Source organism: Cotesia typhae, unplaced genomic scaffold, assembly GCF_013202065.1.
Source record: "Cotesia typhae breed Kobodo isofemale line unplaced genomic scaffold, CoteBio_Ctyphae contig_36, whole genome shotgun sequence".
NCBI classification, from domain to species: domain Eukaryota; kingdom Metazoa; phylum Arthropoda; class Insecta; order Hymenoptera; family Braconidae; genus Cotesia; species Cotesia typhae.
The window spans coordinates 85,695-105,452 of record NW_027423744.1 but is presented as its reverse complement, the minus strand read 5'-3'; the positions used below and the strand labels follow the sequence as shown (position 1 = coordinate 105,452).

Here is a 19,758-nt window from a genome sequence, read left to right as displayed (position 1 = left end):
GAACAAATGTAGTGAGAATCTCTAATGCTTTTCAATGTAAGACGCACAATGAATACTTTAAATAGACTATCGTCTTGTATCCCTACAAACTCTACTTTTAAGAAAGTTCTTCTAAATACAAAGAGAAACAGTTTGATGTTTATCTACGAATTTAATTAATTATTGGTGAGTACTTACGGGCCTTTTCCACAGCAAGCGCAGAAGGATTTGCTCCGAGCAAGTCGCTCCATTTCGTTTAAATAATACACGTGTTATTACGGTAAATGAGCAGGTCAATGGTATTCGTTTCGTTGCAGGCCTCACTTAATACTGATCTATCGTTCTGTGTTATTTCGGAGGGAAAATGGCAATTAATAAGGAAAAAAAACTGAAGTATTGCTATTTAGGCATTTAGTGATAATGAAAAATGTACGGTTTGTCCTAACTACATCGATATAATTAGGTTTTCCTATTATAGTTTTACCTGTTTGTACGCCAATTTATATCAATAGATACTCCATAGACATCCCTAAAACTGAAACGAGTACAAAGCAATTGAATGCAGTAACATACACACAATGTCCACATAGAAATCAATGATTAATGTTTCAGAATGCCCAGAGATCAATTGAAAGTTCAGTATTGTCAATTTAGTCGTTGTTTCAATTGCGTTGTAATTTATCTGTGATTTATTGAGCACTACACTGAAAATAGAGTATGAGTCCCACACTTATAAATTTCAGTGATATTGAAATACTTGGTATTGCGAATATACTTAAACACTGTTTGAGTCTCAGCGCAATATTTTTAAGCACTACACTGAAACTCGTTTAAGTCATACACTTAAACCGAGTTTGAGCGCCACCGCAAAACTCATATCAGCAATACACTCAAATCATTATAGTAATAAATTTACAGAATAAAAAAAGAAAGGTTATGTAAATAAATATTGCTATACATTAAGGAAATGACAATAAACCCATTTATTTTAAAATTAAATTAATTTAAAAATTAAGAAATAATTAATAATAATTATAATATAAAATACAGAATATTAACATATATGGGACAAGGTATATTAATATTAATATAATTAGTTTTTAGTTTTTAATGTTAAAATAATAATTTTAGTGATGGTTAGATCGTACAATTATAAATGATTGTAAATCATATCATGTACAATTATAAACAATTATAAATCATATATTATTTTTTTTATTTTATTTATTAAGAAATAATGATTAAATATTAATGTTAGGATGTTACATTTATTATAATAAAGGTTAACCTCGGTTGACAATGTGTTTAAATTTTACAATATTATAAAATTATATACCTTCAAACACTTGATGATAGGATGACAAATTCCACTCGGTTAATTTATTTTTCACCCACGGATCCATAAATTATTATTTTTAATGTCAATTATATAAATATTTTTTTTAATGCTCTTGAGAACGATGTTTAGGTTAAAGGTATAAACACGGGGAAAAAAAGAGCGAAATACGCGCTGAGTTTTACGCGGGAACTTTTTTTACTATACTCTCTAGACTTGCAATAGTATCGTACGGAAAATATAAGTCACTCACTTAAACAGAGTATTGCGATAATACTTAAACTTTTTTATCATATTCGCAATACCAATTCATTAAAAAAGTGTATACCAATAGGACTTAAACTTTTTTTTCAGTGTATTTTTGTTTAAATAAAAATTTGGTTACGTCTAAGGTGGTTTACCAAAACAAGACATTATTTTAGATAGTTTATTCATAAAAAGTGTGTCTACTACAAAGTTTTCCACTAAATGCGGCGCTTTCTGTCCATCATGGTCATTTTTATCCAGTCAGAAATTTTGAGCATGGTATCGTATGTACGCAATGGTACATTCTACACAAATAGCAGTATCTACAATTATTTCATTGTTTCAGGATTAAAGAAACATTGACGTACTGCACAACGTCATACATGTTAAGACAGTCATGTATCCTATAAATCAATGGCTCTTGCGCTGATTTCTCCAAAGGGTGAGATTGTTACTTGGCACGTTCAGCTGTCATAGATTTTAAATAAAAAACACTTGAGTAAAACCTTGAAATCCAATATTCGAACGCTAGAATGAGTGTTTCATACAGTTTTTGACAATCATTGCAAGACGCTTAAAGTTGGAATATTCTTTAGGATCTGGAAAGGTTCTCTTGTCCTGCTCTTTCTTTAGCAGAGGCTAATTGTCATCTTGAATCACCTACACTTACTAATTTATGATTGACAGTTAACAAACAGCTTAATTGTTTGTAATATCTTATTTAACTTTTATCAAAGCATCGCTCAAATAAAACTTCCAAAGACTATAATATCAAGAAGACCCATTATTATAATAACAGTAAATATAAGCTTCAATTAATTATGTAAATTCTAAATTCAAATGGGACTTTGTGCGAACTTCTAGAACTTAAATAAACCGACAGCAGGGATTTTTGCTGAAACAAAGAAATTATTACTAAAACTGAGTCTTACTTTTAGTAGCTAATGATAGCTAGACAGAATTTGACTCACGATTCCGAGGTTGTGATACACGGCATGAAGATTCCGATGTAAGTTCTCCGATTCGGTCTCTTGAGAGGCTGTCTTTTACGTCTTTCATCCATATTTGGTTTTTGTAAATACGTAGTACTGCAACGTTTTCATCAACGCGGACCCTAGTCCCTTCTATTTTGTTGGTTTGTCGATAGTAGGACGCAACTTCGCTATGAAGAACTAAACTCATAAAATCTGAAGGGTATTCCTCCCATGAACGGGGAACCCAGCAAAGATGTTTGTCTGACATAGCCTATCAATATCTGAAACTTTTGAATAGATATTTCGGTAGAGCAGCTTTGTACTGCAGTACCAAATAATCTTTGAACGCGTTCCAATTTACATTTCCATATAAATATCTCCAGGACACTTGAGATGATCATTCTCAATTGACTACCGTAGACTACCCTGATTGAGTGGAGTAAAAACGTTCACTCGTCGCAACTAGGCACCATTCTTCATCGCTGTTGAGACGATAGCGTTAGTACTGGAGCAAAGTTGTTCGTCGTAATCATTATCTTAGCCAAAGTACTGTTACAAGTGAATCGCCGAGCTTTGAAGTGTTGATTAGGTAAGTTGAAGTGACATCCGCTAAACTAACCCCATTTTCTTGTAAGTGTGCGGCCCGACCGACTTATTCCAAAAGTGTCAATATTAATGAAGGTTTTTAGTTGCAGATACGAGGCTTGAGGAAACAATTGCGATGGCTAACCGCAAGCAAACGATGTACAAAAAGACGTCTGAGAAAAACATGCCTAGCTTGGTCAGAGTTTTTCAAAAGTTAAGCCCTTTGAGACGTCAATACGTCGAGCTGTCTAAATCGGATTCGACGTCGTCAGTGTCATCTGGAAGTAGCTTCGTTTCCGACTCTTCCGTACCGATAGACTCGCAGCAGAAATCATCATCGAGTTCTTCGAAATATCAAAGCGCAATTCCACAACCAGGAACGTCTGGACTGAAGGGCAAGGAGACGAATAAAGAGAAGGAGCTTCTACAAAAGTTGGAGAAACACGTCAGGGATACTTCCAATACCTTGAATGAGTACGTTGCTATCCGTAACCATAAGAAGTAAGAGATGCGCGTCCGTGATTTATGTAACTTTTGACTCAATAAATGTTAACCTGTAGACGTTTAATATATTAACTAACCACCAAATTTTGTTTTATTTTTTTTGTAATAAATAAACCCGCTCAAGTTCAGGGAAAACTGTTTTTCATAAACTCTAAAGTATTATGAGCCTTAGGTCGCTAAATGTAAAGCAATTATAAAGCCGTTAAGTTCAACTGTAATATAACACAAAGTGACCACATCATAAATAATACATTTTACAATGTTAATATCCAAGCTGACATTTATTTGATAGGTCTGGTTCAATTCTATTAATAAGCTTACTTATCTCAGTAATTTGTCAAGAGATGATTAACGGTTTTTTAACAAGGAGTCTCGATCATAGTCAATTGATCGTATATTTAGATAATTGGTCTAATTTGTCATTTATACTCGTTTCAATTGGCGTTAATTGATTGTTTACCACCGAAAAATGAGATAGCGATAATTTATGTGTGAACTTCTTTAGATGCATGCATGGTTATAGTATATATAACCTATATATATATATATATATATATATATATATATATATATATATATATATATATATATATATATATATATATATATATATATATATATATATATATATATATATATAGATTTTGCCTAATTATATATGGTTATATATAATATAACTTATATATAATCATATATGAGTTATATATAATCATATATAAGTTATATATAATTTTATATACTCATATATAACTACATGTAACAACATTAAATTATATATCATAACCCCTAGTTAAATATGTGGCTATTTTTAGGGATATAATATTTGATTTGGTCGTACCTAATCCTGTAACCAAAAAAAATCATTACCGATGATTTTACAGCTATAACTCCGACGCGGTCACCCATCCAATTACTAACCACGCTCAATGCTGCTTAACTTTGATGATCCCAGTGCGTCTTGAAATTCCCGGCTGCTATGCTGTCGTCTTTCAAGTATTGATGATTCTATGAAGTACATAGCGTATCAAATCACTCAATTTATCAGAAATTTAATATAAAAATTAATTTTATATTAAATTTTGATACTCTTGATTTGCTTATTTCACTGAACCTAATTATAACAACATATTTATTTCAATAATCATTTTATTATTAAACAGTAGCAGGGCAAACCAAGACATCATATAGGAAGTGCAATAAATTTTTTATTTTATAACTATTTAAGCGTAATGTTAAACATCATTTTGCACTTTAAGTGATATCCAAAAAAATGTTTGCTTAGGTCTGACTATGCATGAACCTATGTATAATTGTATATTATTAACTTATATATGATTTAATAATACATGATAATCTATAAAAGGGTAATTATGTTAGCCAAGTTTGATCACATCCAATTGTATATGGACCCGTATATAATCAGATATAATTATATACAGATTTATATTAGTCAAGTATGAGTAGGTATAATCATATATAAGTCTACATACGGTTATATATAATTAGATATAACTATATATGATTAGGCAAAATCATTTTTTTCCGGGTATCTGCATATATGTGTATGACGTATAGGAAACAATGTTACAATGAAGCTTTGCATTAATTATTTTTATGGTATAAATAAAGTAAAGTCATACAGTCAATTTGTTTCAAGCTTTCCTTAGTTAAAGGGTTGGGTGGGTTTTAAAGGCTCAAAAAAAAAGCTTACATGAAATCTTAAGTTTAATCTAGCATCACGACATGAAGCTTTGATTTGCACTCTTTATTTTAGTTTCAATTCTAGACAATTCAAGACTCTCACTTGATAAAGTCTTTGTTAATTTTGTTGTATTTAACCAGGTTCTGAAACAAACAAAAAGAAAGTTATAGTTAAGTTCTTGTCGGTAGCTTGCTTCAGTGAATATAATACGTTATCTATAGATAAAGTGATCTCGCAAATTGATTCGCTGGTAAAACATAACATTTCACTTACATTTTGATTCAGGCAAGTCGAGTAACATCGAAAAATATAATGTGGAGTTCGGGCTTGCAGATATATCATCAGTTCTCTTGAACCAGAGCTTCAGGTTGTAGTATTCTAGTTTGGTAGATACTGAAGAAATTTTGGTATTGGCTCCGTGGATGCAGGTGGTATTTTTTCTATGGTCTAAGCAGCTGTCGACCAGAATTTGTTCAAGGTTTTCTTTTTTATGTACGGCCCATTCTTTCGGTGCGATGCAGATGTAGTGATATTTGCCGTTAACGAACATTGTAGTTATTTTTATTGCAATGCGCTATCGCTGGTAAGACAGTAGGATGTGATTCAATTGCAAGCTGCATCGCAGGGTTTTATAATACTATATCAATTGGTTTTCAATCAAAGCATCCATTTACTTTAACTGTTCCACAATTCAGGGGTGTTAATGCTGAAGAAAAACCCTCAACCAGAAGCAATGAAAGTATCGGTAATTATAATTAGTACTTACCCATTTTTGCGGCTAATTAGCACCTATTGTTATGAGATTCTTATCACTGTAAAATCCCTCCGTGGTAACAAAATTATTACTTGGTCAATAAAGAGCCAACCCTAGCTTGAGCTCAAAGTCAATCGATGAGAGCAAAACAATTAATTGAAGTGAATGTCGGATGAGAGTCATGATAAAGATTGTTGTCATAATTTATTATAAATAGTATGACAAATTGCTGTTATAAATATGACCATGATTCGAGTGGACTGGTTACCATTAATTGGTAAAGATCTGGTCAGTACTGGTCATGATGTTCTTTCTAAGAAACTACGTGACGTATTGTGAATTTTCGGACGATTCTAATTGGTAATTTATTAGCTGTTACTTTTTAGTAAATGAGGTATGAGTTTACAAATTTTAAGCTTTCAAAATTGTCAACCAGTAGCGATATGAGAAAACGATTCAACAGGTTATAGGCCTGATAGCCGTAAGTTCTTAAAATCGTCCACCAAGTGTCAATAAAAATAATCAGTAATTCTAATAAACAATTTAATAAGCTATAAAATATCAAACTAATTACTGCACTATTCATACTTAATTTGTTCTCGAGCCGCAATTTGATCGTAATTCAAAATCATAACCAGGTTAGTCGGTTAAGAATTGAATGAGACGGTGTTTAATAATATAACAGAAAGTGTGGTGTTCGCTGATCGATATCTGATATAATTGAGGATTACCTTTGAAATAAACAAGTAGTAAAATAGTTGACCCTACAGATCATCCCTGCAACTTATCGCTACTTTCATATGCTAAATGTCGAGAGAAACCTAATCTGATGAAAAAATGAAAAATGATATTAAAAAACCACATTTTTCCAACAATGATATCTGTTAAATAAATGAACCAACTTTTATGCGGCTTGTAGAAATGCATATTGTTTTTTTTAAGTTGAGAGCTGATTAGATTTTTAAAACTGATTAGATGAAAAACCAATCACTATCCAACTTTTCAAAAATTACTACTCATTTCTATAAGTCACCTATAAAGAGTTTTAAAGACTAGTAAAAAATAAACGATGAAATCGCTTTTATCTTTGGCTTTCTGCCAGACGTAGTATTTTTAAATATCGTTTCTAAGCGACGTCAATGGGTTCTCGACACTGTTTGAAGTAAAACTTGACAATGATTCGACTCTAATAACATATTTTACTGGCTAGCGTTCGTCTAAACAATTTTATAAAGCTCAAGGCACACTGCATATGTCTGGAGCGTAGAAAGTATGTTTAAATATCAAATTTTTCTTTTTTTTTTTCTTCGAATCACTTATAGGGAATAAATAAGTTTACAGTTTTTTTATACTTCAAAAAGCCAGCGAAACTGTTTGATTTAAACCTTTTTACTGTCGACAAAATTTGGCTGTTCATTTAAACTGACAGTGTATCCTTGAACCAAACGAATTCGTATGATTATTTTTTACTGCATTGTAATTTTTTAGATTGTATGTTAATAGATTTTTAATATAGTAGTTAATTTAATTAATTTAACTTATAAATTAATTAATTTAAAATATTAACTAATTTTTTAGAGTATTCCTTCAAAACTTTCTGTCATGTATTAAATGAAAGTATATAATAGTATATTTTTTTCCCCTCCAGGCGTAAAGCGTCAATTTAAGCCCCGCTGCGCTAAACAAAGTTTCCGCTTTACGCCTTCGTCGGGGAAAAAAATAATAAACACTCCTCGGGAAGTAAATAAGAAAGCCTCAGATCACATGTTTGTTGACCTCGGCTTCGCCTCAGCCAACAATTGCATGTGCTCTGAGACATTTCTTGCTTCTCTTCCCTAGGGGGGTAATGTACTATTATAGTCAGAATTTTAAGGTAGATGTTATGTGACAAGAAGCAATGTTTTTAGCACCAGTCGCAGGGTCACTTGCACAGACCGCAGGCTATCTGGTTCTCTGCTGGGTTCGAACACTGTTTCTTCGGGTCATCAGTCCCGCTGCACTAAACAAAGTTGCCGTTTTCCGCCTCCGTCGAGAAGAAAAATAGCATACCCATCTTGGGCAGTAAATAAGATTTTCTGAACGAATAAAAATCCAATTTTTTTTTTTTTTGTTTACTAAACATGTTTATTACAAAAAAAAAAAAAATGATTGATTTTATAATTTCTTTTTTCTGAAAGAATTATCTAAATTTTATAATAAATGATAAAATTGATGCAGCGTATAATCGATAAACTTGTTGTAGTTGAAAAATTTAATGCAGAAGGCTTGATCCACAGACTCGGTAAAATTTGCAGCAAAGTTTTCATCAAATCCGTTATTTTGTCTTACTATGTAACTTGGCATGAGTAAAAATCGGCACATAGTAACACGATTTCCTCCAACCATGCGTTATATTATTAGCACGTAGATGGACCACGGAATTTCGATTTTCATTTGAGTCTGCAATAGAGTGACCACGATCTCCAATGTAATTTCATAAACTTTCATTAATATCTTTTAAATGGTTACGAGTTTGATAACGTCCTACAATAGGGATGGTCATAAGGGTGAATGGAAATTTATGAAGAAAGATTTATTCCATTTCGTGGCATATAATTAAATATTTCTAGTTTTTTACAATAATGCATACTTTTTTTCTTTTATTGATTTAGTATCTAAATTAGGACGTATCAACGATTTTATATTGTAAAATCGTTCCATAGTGACATATCGAGAGTAAAGCACTTCTACACGCACGAGGCGTGCAATATATTACATTCCTATAGCTTGAATTTAATTACAGTCTGGATTTAATACAGTCTCAAAACTTTCTTTTTTCAGCGTTGTTACCCTGAGGATTTTTTTGAACCTGGAAAAAAAGCTGGGTTGCTCAGTATATAAAGATGACCGATTTAGTCTATCCTGCTAGTTTTTGATCTAATTTCACCGTGCTAATTTCAGTTTCATTTGCATTAGGGTAAATATTATATAACTCTTTATTTATATATAATGTCGAGCCTGATCAGCTCCGAACTGATTGGGGAGAAAATTGTGTTGACTGACACTGAATTTTTGATGGTAAAAGGCCCGTGTATGATCTTGGCGTCAGAAGTTATTTTGCAAAACAACAGATTTTGGAATTCCGATACGATTATCACCATCGTTGCCAAGAACGTCACAATAATTAATAATGAATTTATTGGGTCCTAGCAAGACCATTGTATAAATGCAAACTACATCGAGGTACTTGACAATAAGTATGAAGGCAACCACCAAATCCATGACTTTACCGGGGTTGAAATTTTAACAATCCGCAACGTCTATGATGGTAATTTCCAAGTCCACCGAGTTACGGGAATAATCATTACGAATGTCAAAAACACTATTGGAGCAAAGCTTTGGAGTCATAAAGTGGTTCCAATGAAGAAATCAACTTTTGCCGAACATGGCTTCTCTCAACCTCCTCACTATGAGATCAATGTTGAGACGCTACCATCAGTCGTGAAACAATTTGAAAACAATTATGGAGACATCAACAACAACACGTTATCATCGGGAAGCGCGGTCCAGCGCTTGTGGAAATTGAGTTCTGGGTTCGGTGTTCGATCTCCTGATGCACCTATCTTCGAACAGATCAAGGAATTGTATGATAGAATATTCTCAATGTTAATTTGTTACGACGACCAACTAGATGTAAGGGCGTATATACGTTAAAAAACGTACCTCTTTTAAACACTCTCCTGGGTGGTACTAAATTGTAATTAAATACATAATTGCAATGAATCTTATTTTGAATAATTGTATGTTGTAACAATACAATGTGTCTCTACTAACTATTTCATAATTTTGTTTTTATTTTGCTTTACTAACTTTTTGTATTTTGCGCTATTGAAATGAATGATTTATTAAAATTTGGGTTTTTAAATTGAGCAACAATACTTTTTAAGATGTTAATAAAAATTAGAACAATGCTTTTGAATTATTAAATATAAAATTATAAAAAATGTTTACCATTTACTCAAATCGTTTTTTAGGAATTCTTCTGCGCTACTTTAGCATATGACGGATGATGAAATATAGAAGACAAGGAACGTTGTATTGGGACTTTATAAACTTGTAGCGAAATTTCTATGCTAGACGCTTCTACTAGAAAAGTCTTTAGCGAAAGAGGTTGTGTTAAATAGCATTTCTATCATTTAGGCCTTATTAACCGCAGGTACCTTATTAACAATAAATATGGTATCTTAACTGTTAATACGAATTTAAATGTATCTATCTAATTCTCCACAATTGAATATATCTTTTATTTATATCAAAAAAATATATATAATTTTCTAAGTGCTTGCAAGAACTCTCATAGTCAAAACACGTCCGTACACGTCAACTTCTTGGACCGAAATGATAGACCAGTATGGCGTTCGTTGGTGTGACGTCACCTTTAAGTTGCCTAATTTGCAATTTGCAATATATAAAGTATAGGTCAATTTGCGTTTCCAATAAGAATAGTCTAGCTATTTTAGGAATAAGTTGATGGAAAATTCCTAGATGCTAACTTGTTACGTCGTCATAAGCAGTTTCAGCTTCTTGTTTGGGTATGAACTATTTTTACCAGCAAGTACGGTGCAGTATTAGAAATTGTATATATTCTTTCCGTTTTGTTGCGTTAGAAGTTTTAGTGCGTATAACTAAACAAGTGTGCACACATGTCATATCATAGTCTGATAATCTATATCTCTGTAACTCAGAAGCTTACAATGAGATGAACTTAGGGATTTACAAATAAGTATAACACAATATTATATAAAACGTGGTTTTATTCAACAGGAGTCTTCAATGTTGCCAATAAATTCATTTTACACTTTTACGAGTGCTAACAAATAATAAAGAGAATATTGATGGCCTGTTGTGTTTGTAAGCTGTAAGCTAGTGAAAATGTTAATGATAAACATGGTTAATTATATCTTGTCATGTCTATAATTTCTTGTTGGATACGGTGATTCGTACATTTTGTCCATAAAAGGTTTCAAAACTAGACGCTCTTCAATTTTCCTTAAAAACCTTATGTATTTATCATAGTAAAAATTAAATTCATAGTCATCTTTTAATGTCTCTATCATCAGTACATCTTCGTAGCGATAAATTTGATCTTTTTCAAGGCAAACTCTCCTTCCCAGGTAATCACAGTGTATCTTTTTAACTAGTGAGCTACTATTTTCTGTTTCGTTTTCTTGACAGCACAATTTTGATCGGGGTTCACACTGAAAATAAAAATGAGTTTTTTTGAAATCCAAAATATAATGCCTCATAGAAAACATTAATTTTAAACAGAAATTAAATTGTTCTGCTGAATTTTAAAATCAGAAAACAAAATTTATTGTTCGTAGCTGATACAGAAACGGAAAATACAATTAAAAATTTTAATCACTTTAATTTAGCTTGATAAAATTGTCCATATTTTGGCCTTTAAGTGCAATATGTCTGTGGCAAAGAAATTTTAAAACCAGAAAATCAGAAATGAACTTGAAGGGAGGAATTATCTTGAACCTCATTGGATATGTCAGTAGCTTGTACTCACATGGCTATCCAGTTTTAGACACTCCACCAGTTTCTCTGCTGTTCCACTAGTAGTAACAATAACTGAAGATATAATAAAACCCGTAAAAATTACTGTCAGTACCCACATTTCTAGGATTCTTTTAGAGTTTAAAGATGTGAACCTGAATGGGCTTTCAAACGAATAATGGTAGTTAGGTGTTTCTCCAGGTCTTATATATCTTCCACGTATCGATTAGGTATTCTATTCTAACCTTGGTATGACTTTCAAGTGGGTTTGCGGTCACCTTTTAAAAGATTAATGCGTTTGACTAGTATATCAAAGTCTATACCAATCTAATAAATGAAGCCATGAACGTCCTTAGAAGGTTTCATAGTTTGCACACTGCAAATTATGATCACATCGATTGTAGTGGCGGTGAATAACTCCTGTAGTGTACTTTGATAACAATTGTGTTTATTGAAGAAAATTTTCAAGTTATTTCTAAACAAAGTAATTGGGAATTCTTGTTTTATACTCTTTAGAGCCAAATTTTAACCATAATCAACAGGAATGAGAATTCAAAAACAAAATTCAAATTCCTAGAACAGCTATTATCAACATCCTATGACGTAATGGAAATTTCCAGTGGTTCTTAAAATAACACTTGGTTTTCCTCTTCATGACCCAATCACGTGATGATGGGTGAATCGTCGGTCGGTATATAAAGGATGTTTTCGTTTCAGGGCGTCACTTCAATCCTGGCATTAGTGAAGAACAGGCTAATCTTTTTGATTGTGTATTGAGTTTTCATAATTTACCTAATTATATTAACAGTTAGACGACAAATGGTTAATAAATTGATAATCATATAGCATTTTTCGACTACATAATTAACAACCATTTCATTCTACAAAATAAGAGATAACAAATTTTGTAATTTGAAAATACTTTCAATTAGTTAAAGGTCTATTTTTATCTTTATTATATTAAATTATGAAGTCAACAGGTGAATTTAGTATTATACATTATTAATTGGTTCCCTATTTAAAAATTTTTAAATGTTATGAATTTTTGTATGACTTAAAAAGATTTTATTTTGAAAATACTAGAAATTCACATAGGGATCAGTTTGATCCCGGGAAAAAAAAATTATATATAATTCTATAGAACCATATATAATCTATATATGATTTCATATAATTTATATATAACTATATGTCTTTACATATGTTTGTTTTTAAGATTATATGTAATTATATAAAGCTATATATAATTGCAAATAATTTATATATAACTGTACGTCACTACATACATTCGTTTTTAAGATTATATATAATTTTTATATAACTACATATAATTACATATAATTTATATATAACTATATGTCATTACATGTATTTGTTTTTAATATTTGATCGAGCTAAATTTTAAATTATTTTAATTTTAAATTATTAAAATTTAACCAATTAAATAATTGTCTTCGAATAAATTAATTTATTAATAGTTAATAAATCTTTTTATCAGTGTATATTGATAATTAATAATTTACAAACGAAATAAAAAATTTTGTTCATTACGCATTGATCGTGTATACGATTTGCATTACTTGTAGTTGTTAAAAACCCTAATATTCAAGTAATTCTCATCGGTAAACTGGTAAAGAATTAGTCTTTCAAGCGTTAGGTCCCAGATTCGATTCCCGAGGGTAACAGTTGTTTTTTATTTGATTCCACTCTGACTTTAGTCTGGGTTCACTCTGGTTCCACTTTAATTTAATTCTGAGTTTACTTTGATTCCACTCTGGCTTTAGTCTGGGTTCACTCTGGTTTCATGCTGGAAAATAGGCACAAAACCACTCTGGAACCATCATGATTCCATAACGTTTCCAGAATTTTTTCAGACTGATTTCAGAATGATTTGAAAGTCGCAAGGGTCGATGAAAGTATTAATTTCAAAAATGCTTACATTGTGTAACAATACAATAACATAATAAACAACCTAACGAATCAAGAACACTAAATGTTTGAGAGGAGTTTCTAAAAAGAAAAATTTGTAATTAGATTAGAAATATAGACTGTTAAACACTTTTTGGTCTTTTTATCTGTTTCTGGTATTTTTGTCTAATAATTTTGTTATGCTCCTTTCATTTTTGTATGTTATATAAGAAATGGATTACTGAATCTCTTTGTAACTTTTGTATTTTTTCTTTTAGTTTTTATGTACAAGTATTTTGCACTTCATAGAATGTATACTGAAAAATAAATAAATAAATTATCTAAGCTGATTGTTTTAACTGTTGCTCAACTCTATAAAAACCACAGAAATTACTAGCATGCGCAGCGCACCACGCGCGCTTACTATGTTTACAATAAAATCATATTAAAATGAAATTTTATTTAAAAAAATTACAAATACAATATTAAAAATTTTTGCGAGTACTTATTACCCTTATAATATTTACAACTACCCCTGCCCCCATAGATGACCTCATAATAACCCCATAGAAATCTCATAGGAACCCCATAGCACCCTCTTCTAGGCAACGGCCCCATAACAACCGTTGCCTAGCAGCAAGGCTTCACATCTTACCAAACCAACGTTTTATTTGGAGAATATTGTTGTAATATATAAAAATATTTATAAATATAGGTATAAAATAATTAATATTTTCAAAATTAAATGAATTTGGAAATCTATGCCAAATATCTGTTTTTATATTTTACGATTTTCATGAAATTATACGAAAAATTGTAGGTATTTCTTGTAAAATCAAAGTGAACAGTCAACATGGAATTACCTTGTGCATTTGTGTCATATCTTTCAATGCGCATTAGAGTAAACGCAGTCAATAAGTTATTCGTTTTGTTCCGCAATAAACCCAATAAAGAATCTGCGCAATAACCTATTTTTAAAGCTTACCTACTTATTTTTTTTTTTTAATTATTCACACTTGAATTAAAAATAAATTTATTGATGAATTGTGTTGAGTAACGAGTTGTTGTCTTTTATCAAGCTAAATCTTATAAATTTCTACATTGCCAACTCTACTGGTCAGATCGTCGTAGATTCTTGTACTAGTTGTATAAGATTTAAGACTTTTGCCACCAGTAAAGGTAGTGATCTCGAAATCTGAGGAACTTAGCAATTTTACTTCATGAAATCGTTCAGCAAGTCGTTTCATACTTTTTTCTTAAGAAGGATTATTAATTGTACTTAATGCGATTAATAAATAGATAACGTCAGTTTCCCACAAAGGAATGACGCACTAAAGCTTAAACAAATAATCATAAACGATTACGTCAGCTAAAGTAGCGTAAACGAAGTGACGCGCTGATAGTAATTAATGACCATACTCAATTAATGACCATTGAACTGTGTTGCCGAATGAAATACAACGGCTGCGGTCTCTTTTTGACTATTAATAAACAGAAACGTTGCACTAACCAATTCTTGTTAGTATAATGGGTTATCATAATAATAACAGAGCGCTGCGCTATCGATGATGTTTCATTTTCAATTGCGCAATTGTATTCTATGAACGTGCACTTGCGTTTGTTCAACAAATACTTGTTTAATTTATTAGTCGAGTATTTCATGGAAATATTGCAAATATCTGTATATGAAGTGTCTTGACTCCGAGCCTGAATTTTTGATAGTGAGAGCACCAAGCGCTTTCATCATGTTTTTGAAAATAATGGTGCCGAAGGAGTGGAAGGATCTGCCCCCTATAACGCTCCAGAAGGAATTGATTAGTACTGTTGTAGCATGGCAGATAGCGCACGAATGCTGGCAAGGTGCTACTGGGACGTACAATGGTGTTACTGCAGAACTGATAGTGAACGGCTGTGATTGGTGGTTTAGAAAGGCGAACGACAGGAACACCAAGCCTGACCAAAAGTGCTATTCGGTATTCAAAATGTATTGTTGAAAAAAACTCTACATACAAAGGGAATGGTGATGAAACGTCGCAGCCCAGATAAATTCGTCGAGCCGTTGTGTAAGTAGTGTAATTAGTTTAGTGCTAGGATAAATTATGATAATGCATTTGGATCTAATATTTATTAATTAAATGTTTGATGATCTATAAAGCTAAATGAATTGGAATAAACTAAGTGGTTAGGTACATTATATTTGTTAGAACTTAAGTAATTGAATGTTGTCATGTTTATCGATCCCCTGTAGGATAGAGTGGCTTTTTTATGTCTTGATCTAAGTAGAAATTAAGTAAAGTACTACAACAACAAATTGTTTTATTTCATGACCTTCGAGTAGAACAATATAATTTTTACACAAAACGTTTAATGACTTATTTCTAAAATGTAATTGACAAGTAAATTGACAGTAGTGTTAAAATTGAGCCAAAGACTACAACAACGATAAGGAGGAAAATTAAGACTCTTTCTGATGCTAATCTGTAACAAAGAATAAAACGTTAAGAACCGAAAACTTCCATTTATTGTGACTTAGTAGTCAAGAGAAAGATTCTATAGCTAAAAGATTATTGTAAAATAACTAATCGATGTTTGATTAACGTCTTAGATAAGATCAATGGTGAAATAATTGGTATTAGGCATCTTGATTCTCCGACAAAACATCCCTGACAAAATATTCTTGATAAAATATCTCCTATGACAAAAAAACCCCGAAAAGTTATCCTTTGAACTCGTTATAGTTCTTGCAAATTTGAATAAAGAAAACAATATCGAATAAATACCCATAAAAACCATTATAAAAATTCATTATAAAAACTCACAAAAATTATGTTAAATAATGTCCGGGTTATTTTGTCAGAGGATCAAGAATCATGGAAGCGAAATAATTACTTACTTAAAGCCTGGATGCATTAAACCAACAGACGATGTATTGGTTTTAGATGAGTCCTTCTTAACTACAGCTACCAACAATTTACAGCAGTTTTGACTTCCACTTGGAATGTCTATCTTAACAGAGTGGTCATCTCTGGAACATACGCTGTCACCACGGAGAGCGTCTGCAAGCTCTCTAAAATCAAAAATAAAAAAAGTTTTCTCTCTTTCTAATTGCAATTAACAATTACGACTATCATAAAGAATAATATCTTACTTGTGGGACACTTTTTGAAAAATATTGACAGAGCTAGTTCGAGTTGGATGTCTTACAAGTTTTGTAGGAATGTTCTGGACCTCCAGAAAGCACGTCATGTCATCCGGTTCCAGTATAATCCTTTTTGCCAAAGAAAGCACAGTACTTTCTATCCCTCGAATTGGCCATTCCACGGGAACAAAAATATTGCGTTCCAATTCTACGTAGGTAATAGTAACGTAGTTATTTTCCATTTTTTTACTGTTGAGAGCCTAGCAAACGAACGTATGGCTCGAAATTCCCGACAGACTGCCGTCTTCAAGGGTGTTTAGGGCGACTCTCGACGTAATTCTATCAGTTATACGAAAGTAGTCAAATGAAATGATGGATATTGACATTAGATTGTTTATACGACGTTACAATGAACTACTGACTAATTTTGATGAAACGTTAACAGCATTACAAAAATTTGAGATGATGTGATGCACAATATGGAGACTGATGTAGCCACAGCCTAGGATAAAAAAAAACATTAAAGTGACAACGATCAAGATTAGAGTAGTCCTTTGACACTGCAACGAATTTTGTAAACACCAGACGCTGCCTCTTTTTCGCTCTTCGGGTTCGACATCAACTCTGCAATGCAACAACACTGCAATAAATTTTTTGGAAATTCCGAAAACCACTAACTAATTAATCAATTTAAATTTCACTTACACTTTAACAGTCATGTCAGTTTTCAAAAGTAGTTACGACCGACAGTTCAGAAGACAGTTTACGTAATGGCAACTAAGCTCCGCATTGTCCAGGCTATATAACCAGGAAGAATTGTTTATTCTGCGTCACATATTGTAGTTATCGTAACCGGACCCCAAGTCTTATCAATCTAATTGCTTATTTTGTAAAACAATTAAGTCTTTCGCTTATTTATAAACTGGCGCCTTATTCAATATCAATGTCAGTGAATTAATTGATTAGGTACATAGTATTATTGCAGCTTTATGAGCAGCTAGGGTCCAAACCGGTACGCCCTAGAGCTTACGATGTTGTTGTTAGTAACGCAAGGCAATATTTTCTCGCTAGAAATAAAAATGCGACGTCGCAATAACATAAACATATAACGAACAATATAATAGCCAGCTAGTTGTTTTCACAGGTGCGCGTCGTAATAACTTAATCTTAACCTTTAGCTGTCGTCTGAATAGATAAGTTCATTCACTTAACCTTACTACGCACCTTTTCAGCGGTCTGTTTTTAGATTGACGTCACATATTTACGGTAGCTGTCTTATTATCACTTATGAGCTCGTTATTTGTTGAGGTAGGTCAGTTATACTTTTATTACAATTTTATTGCAGCTACAGCGAATTGAGAACGATATTAATTGAGGGACTCAATGTTATCGTATACCACCTAGAAAAAATTCTTCATATTCTAAGAGGTTGAATGAATTAATTTTGTTTATCTCGTTTATTTCAATTAACCTAAGATTAAAAATTTTGCTCCCGGATGGAGTTGACATCATGACCGTCAGTATCTAGATAGCTGCTAAGAATCCCAATAATAAATAGATTAAATTTTATTACTTATAACATTCGTGTTCACGCTGGCGATTGATGTCCAATGCTTATCAGTGTTCTTATGTAACTTGGCTTTTATTGACGTCATTGACGGAATAAATACTGATTCTCAGTCCATTCGTATTGATGGGGAAAAAAATGAAGCAATCTTGTTGCTAATATTATTAGGACCTTTGTTTTATCTGGAAGTTTGGAGCTTACACGAGTATTGCTGTGCTAACGGAAAAATATATCATTACCTTATTAGGCTATTAATAGCGTGTCGTTAGAACAAAACGCTTCAGCAACAAGATTAGATCCCTGTTTGTTCGATGAATATTAACAGCTCCGATCTCATAATGGGTCGAATGAGGTTTCGAGACAATGTAATTCTATGCTTGTATAGCTACCTTTGAAGTATTTTTCTGGTTAATAGTCTACTATCAGACAAAATAGGTAGAATTTACATAATTTTTCATGTAAAAATTCTTTGTAAAAATAATAAAATTTATTTTAAGCCGTAAGATGGACGGCGGGGGAAGATGATCGATCTTAACAAGCATCGAATGTTAACTCGAAGATCCCTGGATTCACGAGGTTTCTCGTGAACGACGATGTTATATACACTCACGATTTAGTTTTTGTGAGAAATAATTTTGTTAGAGGCGCTGTAGCTACCCTGATAGCCACCTTACCTGTAACTTACTGTCAAACTACGTCCGCAATTTGAAGCTAACTTGACGGAAAGAGTTGGTAAAGCAAGCGATTAACTATTAGTTACCTATAACTTACTCTGCAAACAGACGTCAAGACTTGCTGTACAAGTATTTCTGTCAAATTGTAATAAAGTTGAACGGAAATTTAACTACAAGTTTGATTGTTAACTTGTATTCAAGTTTCGGCCGTAGATTTCCGTCAATTTGCTTACAACTGTTGTCATGTAAAAAATTACCGCTAACTCGATGTCAAGTTAACCGTAACTGCTAGAAGCCAACTACTTACTGAGAAAGCGCTGGCTATCAGGGTACTGTTTGCAAAATGGCGAGCTGTAGGTGATAAAGAAGAAATTTACCTAGAGGCTTATGGGCTGGATTTTGTTCAGTATTTTTGTTCAATATTTAATAAGCTATAAAATTTTAATTGAATTACTGTTCAAACTTGATTTTTTTATAAGTTGTGCTTTTATTAGTTGTTACGGGAGAATATAAATAATAACCAGGTTAGTCGGTTAAGAATTGAATGAGACGGTGTTATATAATAAAAAAGAATACTAGGAACAAATCATTAAAATATTTTGTAGCTTTTTAAATGACGAACAAAAATACTGAATAAAATCTCAGGATATTTTCACTTACAGCTTTTATATTTTTGTTCAATAAATGTACAGTAAAACAAAATATCACATGGCATGTAAAGACCCTTTAATTTCAAGTTTGAAACTTCTACTAGTGTGATGTGAGAATGTCCCATACAATTTGTAGGAAAATCTATGATGAATTGACATGGATGGTACCTGAAGTCGAAATTTAGAAATTAATTGCTTT

General features: G+C 32.0%; 2 protein-coding genes across 3 annotated transcripts; one reads left to right on the top strand and one right to left on the bottom strand.

The window, feature by feature from the left end:
* The first annotated feature begins 2,798 nt into the window (after nt 1-2,798).
* On the top strand, nt 2,799-4,082 carry LOC141526772 (uncharacterized). Its single transcript, XM_074241856.1, has 2 exons — nt 2,799-3,124; nt 3,225-4,082. Exon 2 carries the CDS (start codon nt 3,257-3,259, stop codon nt 3,623-3,625), a length of 369 nt encoding a protein of 122 aa, XP_074097957.1. The 5' UTR covers nt 2,799-3,124; nt 3,225-3,256; the 3' UTR covers nt 3,626-4,082.
* Nucleotides 4,083-15,611: 11,529 nt separating this feature from the next.
* On the bottom strand, nt 15,612-18,281 carry LOC141526771 (uncharacterized). Of its 2 annotated transcripts, none has more exons than XM_074241854.1 (4): nt 17,091-18,281; nt 16,678-17,007; nt 16,423-16,596; nt 15,612-16,007 (listed from the first exon to the last, which is right to left on the bottom strand). In XM_074241854.1, the coding sequence occupies exons 2-4, from the start codon at nt 16,908-16,910 to the stop codon at nt 15,908-15,910; spliced, it is 507 nt and encodes a 168-aa protein (XP_074097955.1). In that variant the 5' UTR covers nt 16,911-17,007; nt 17,091-18,281; the 3' UTR covers nt 15,612-15,907. The 2 variants fall into 2 exon arrangements, with proteins under 2 accessions (XP_074097955.1, XP_074097956.1); XM_074241855.1 differs by having other exon boundaries at nt 16,678-17,292; nt 17,374-18,281.
* Between the last annotated feature and the right edge of the window lie 1,477 nt (nt 18,282-19,758).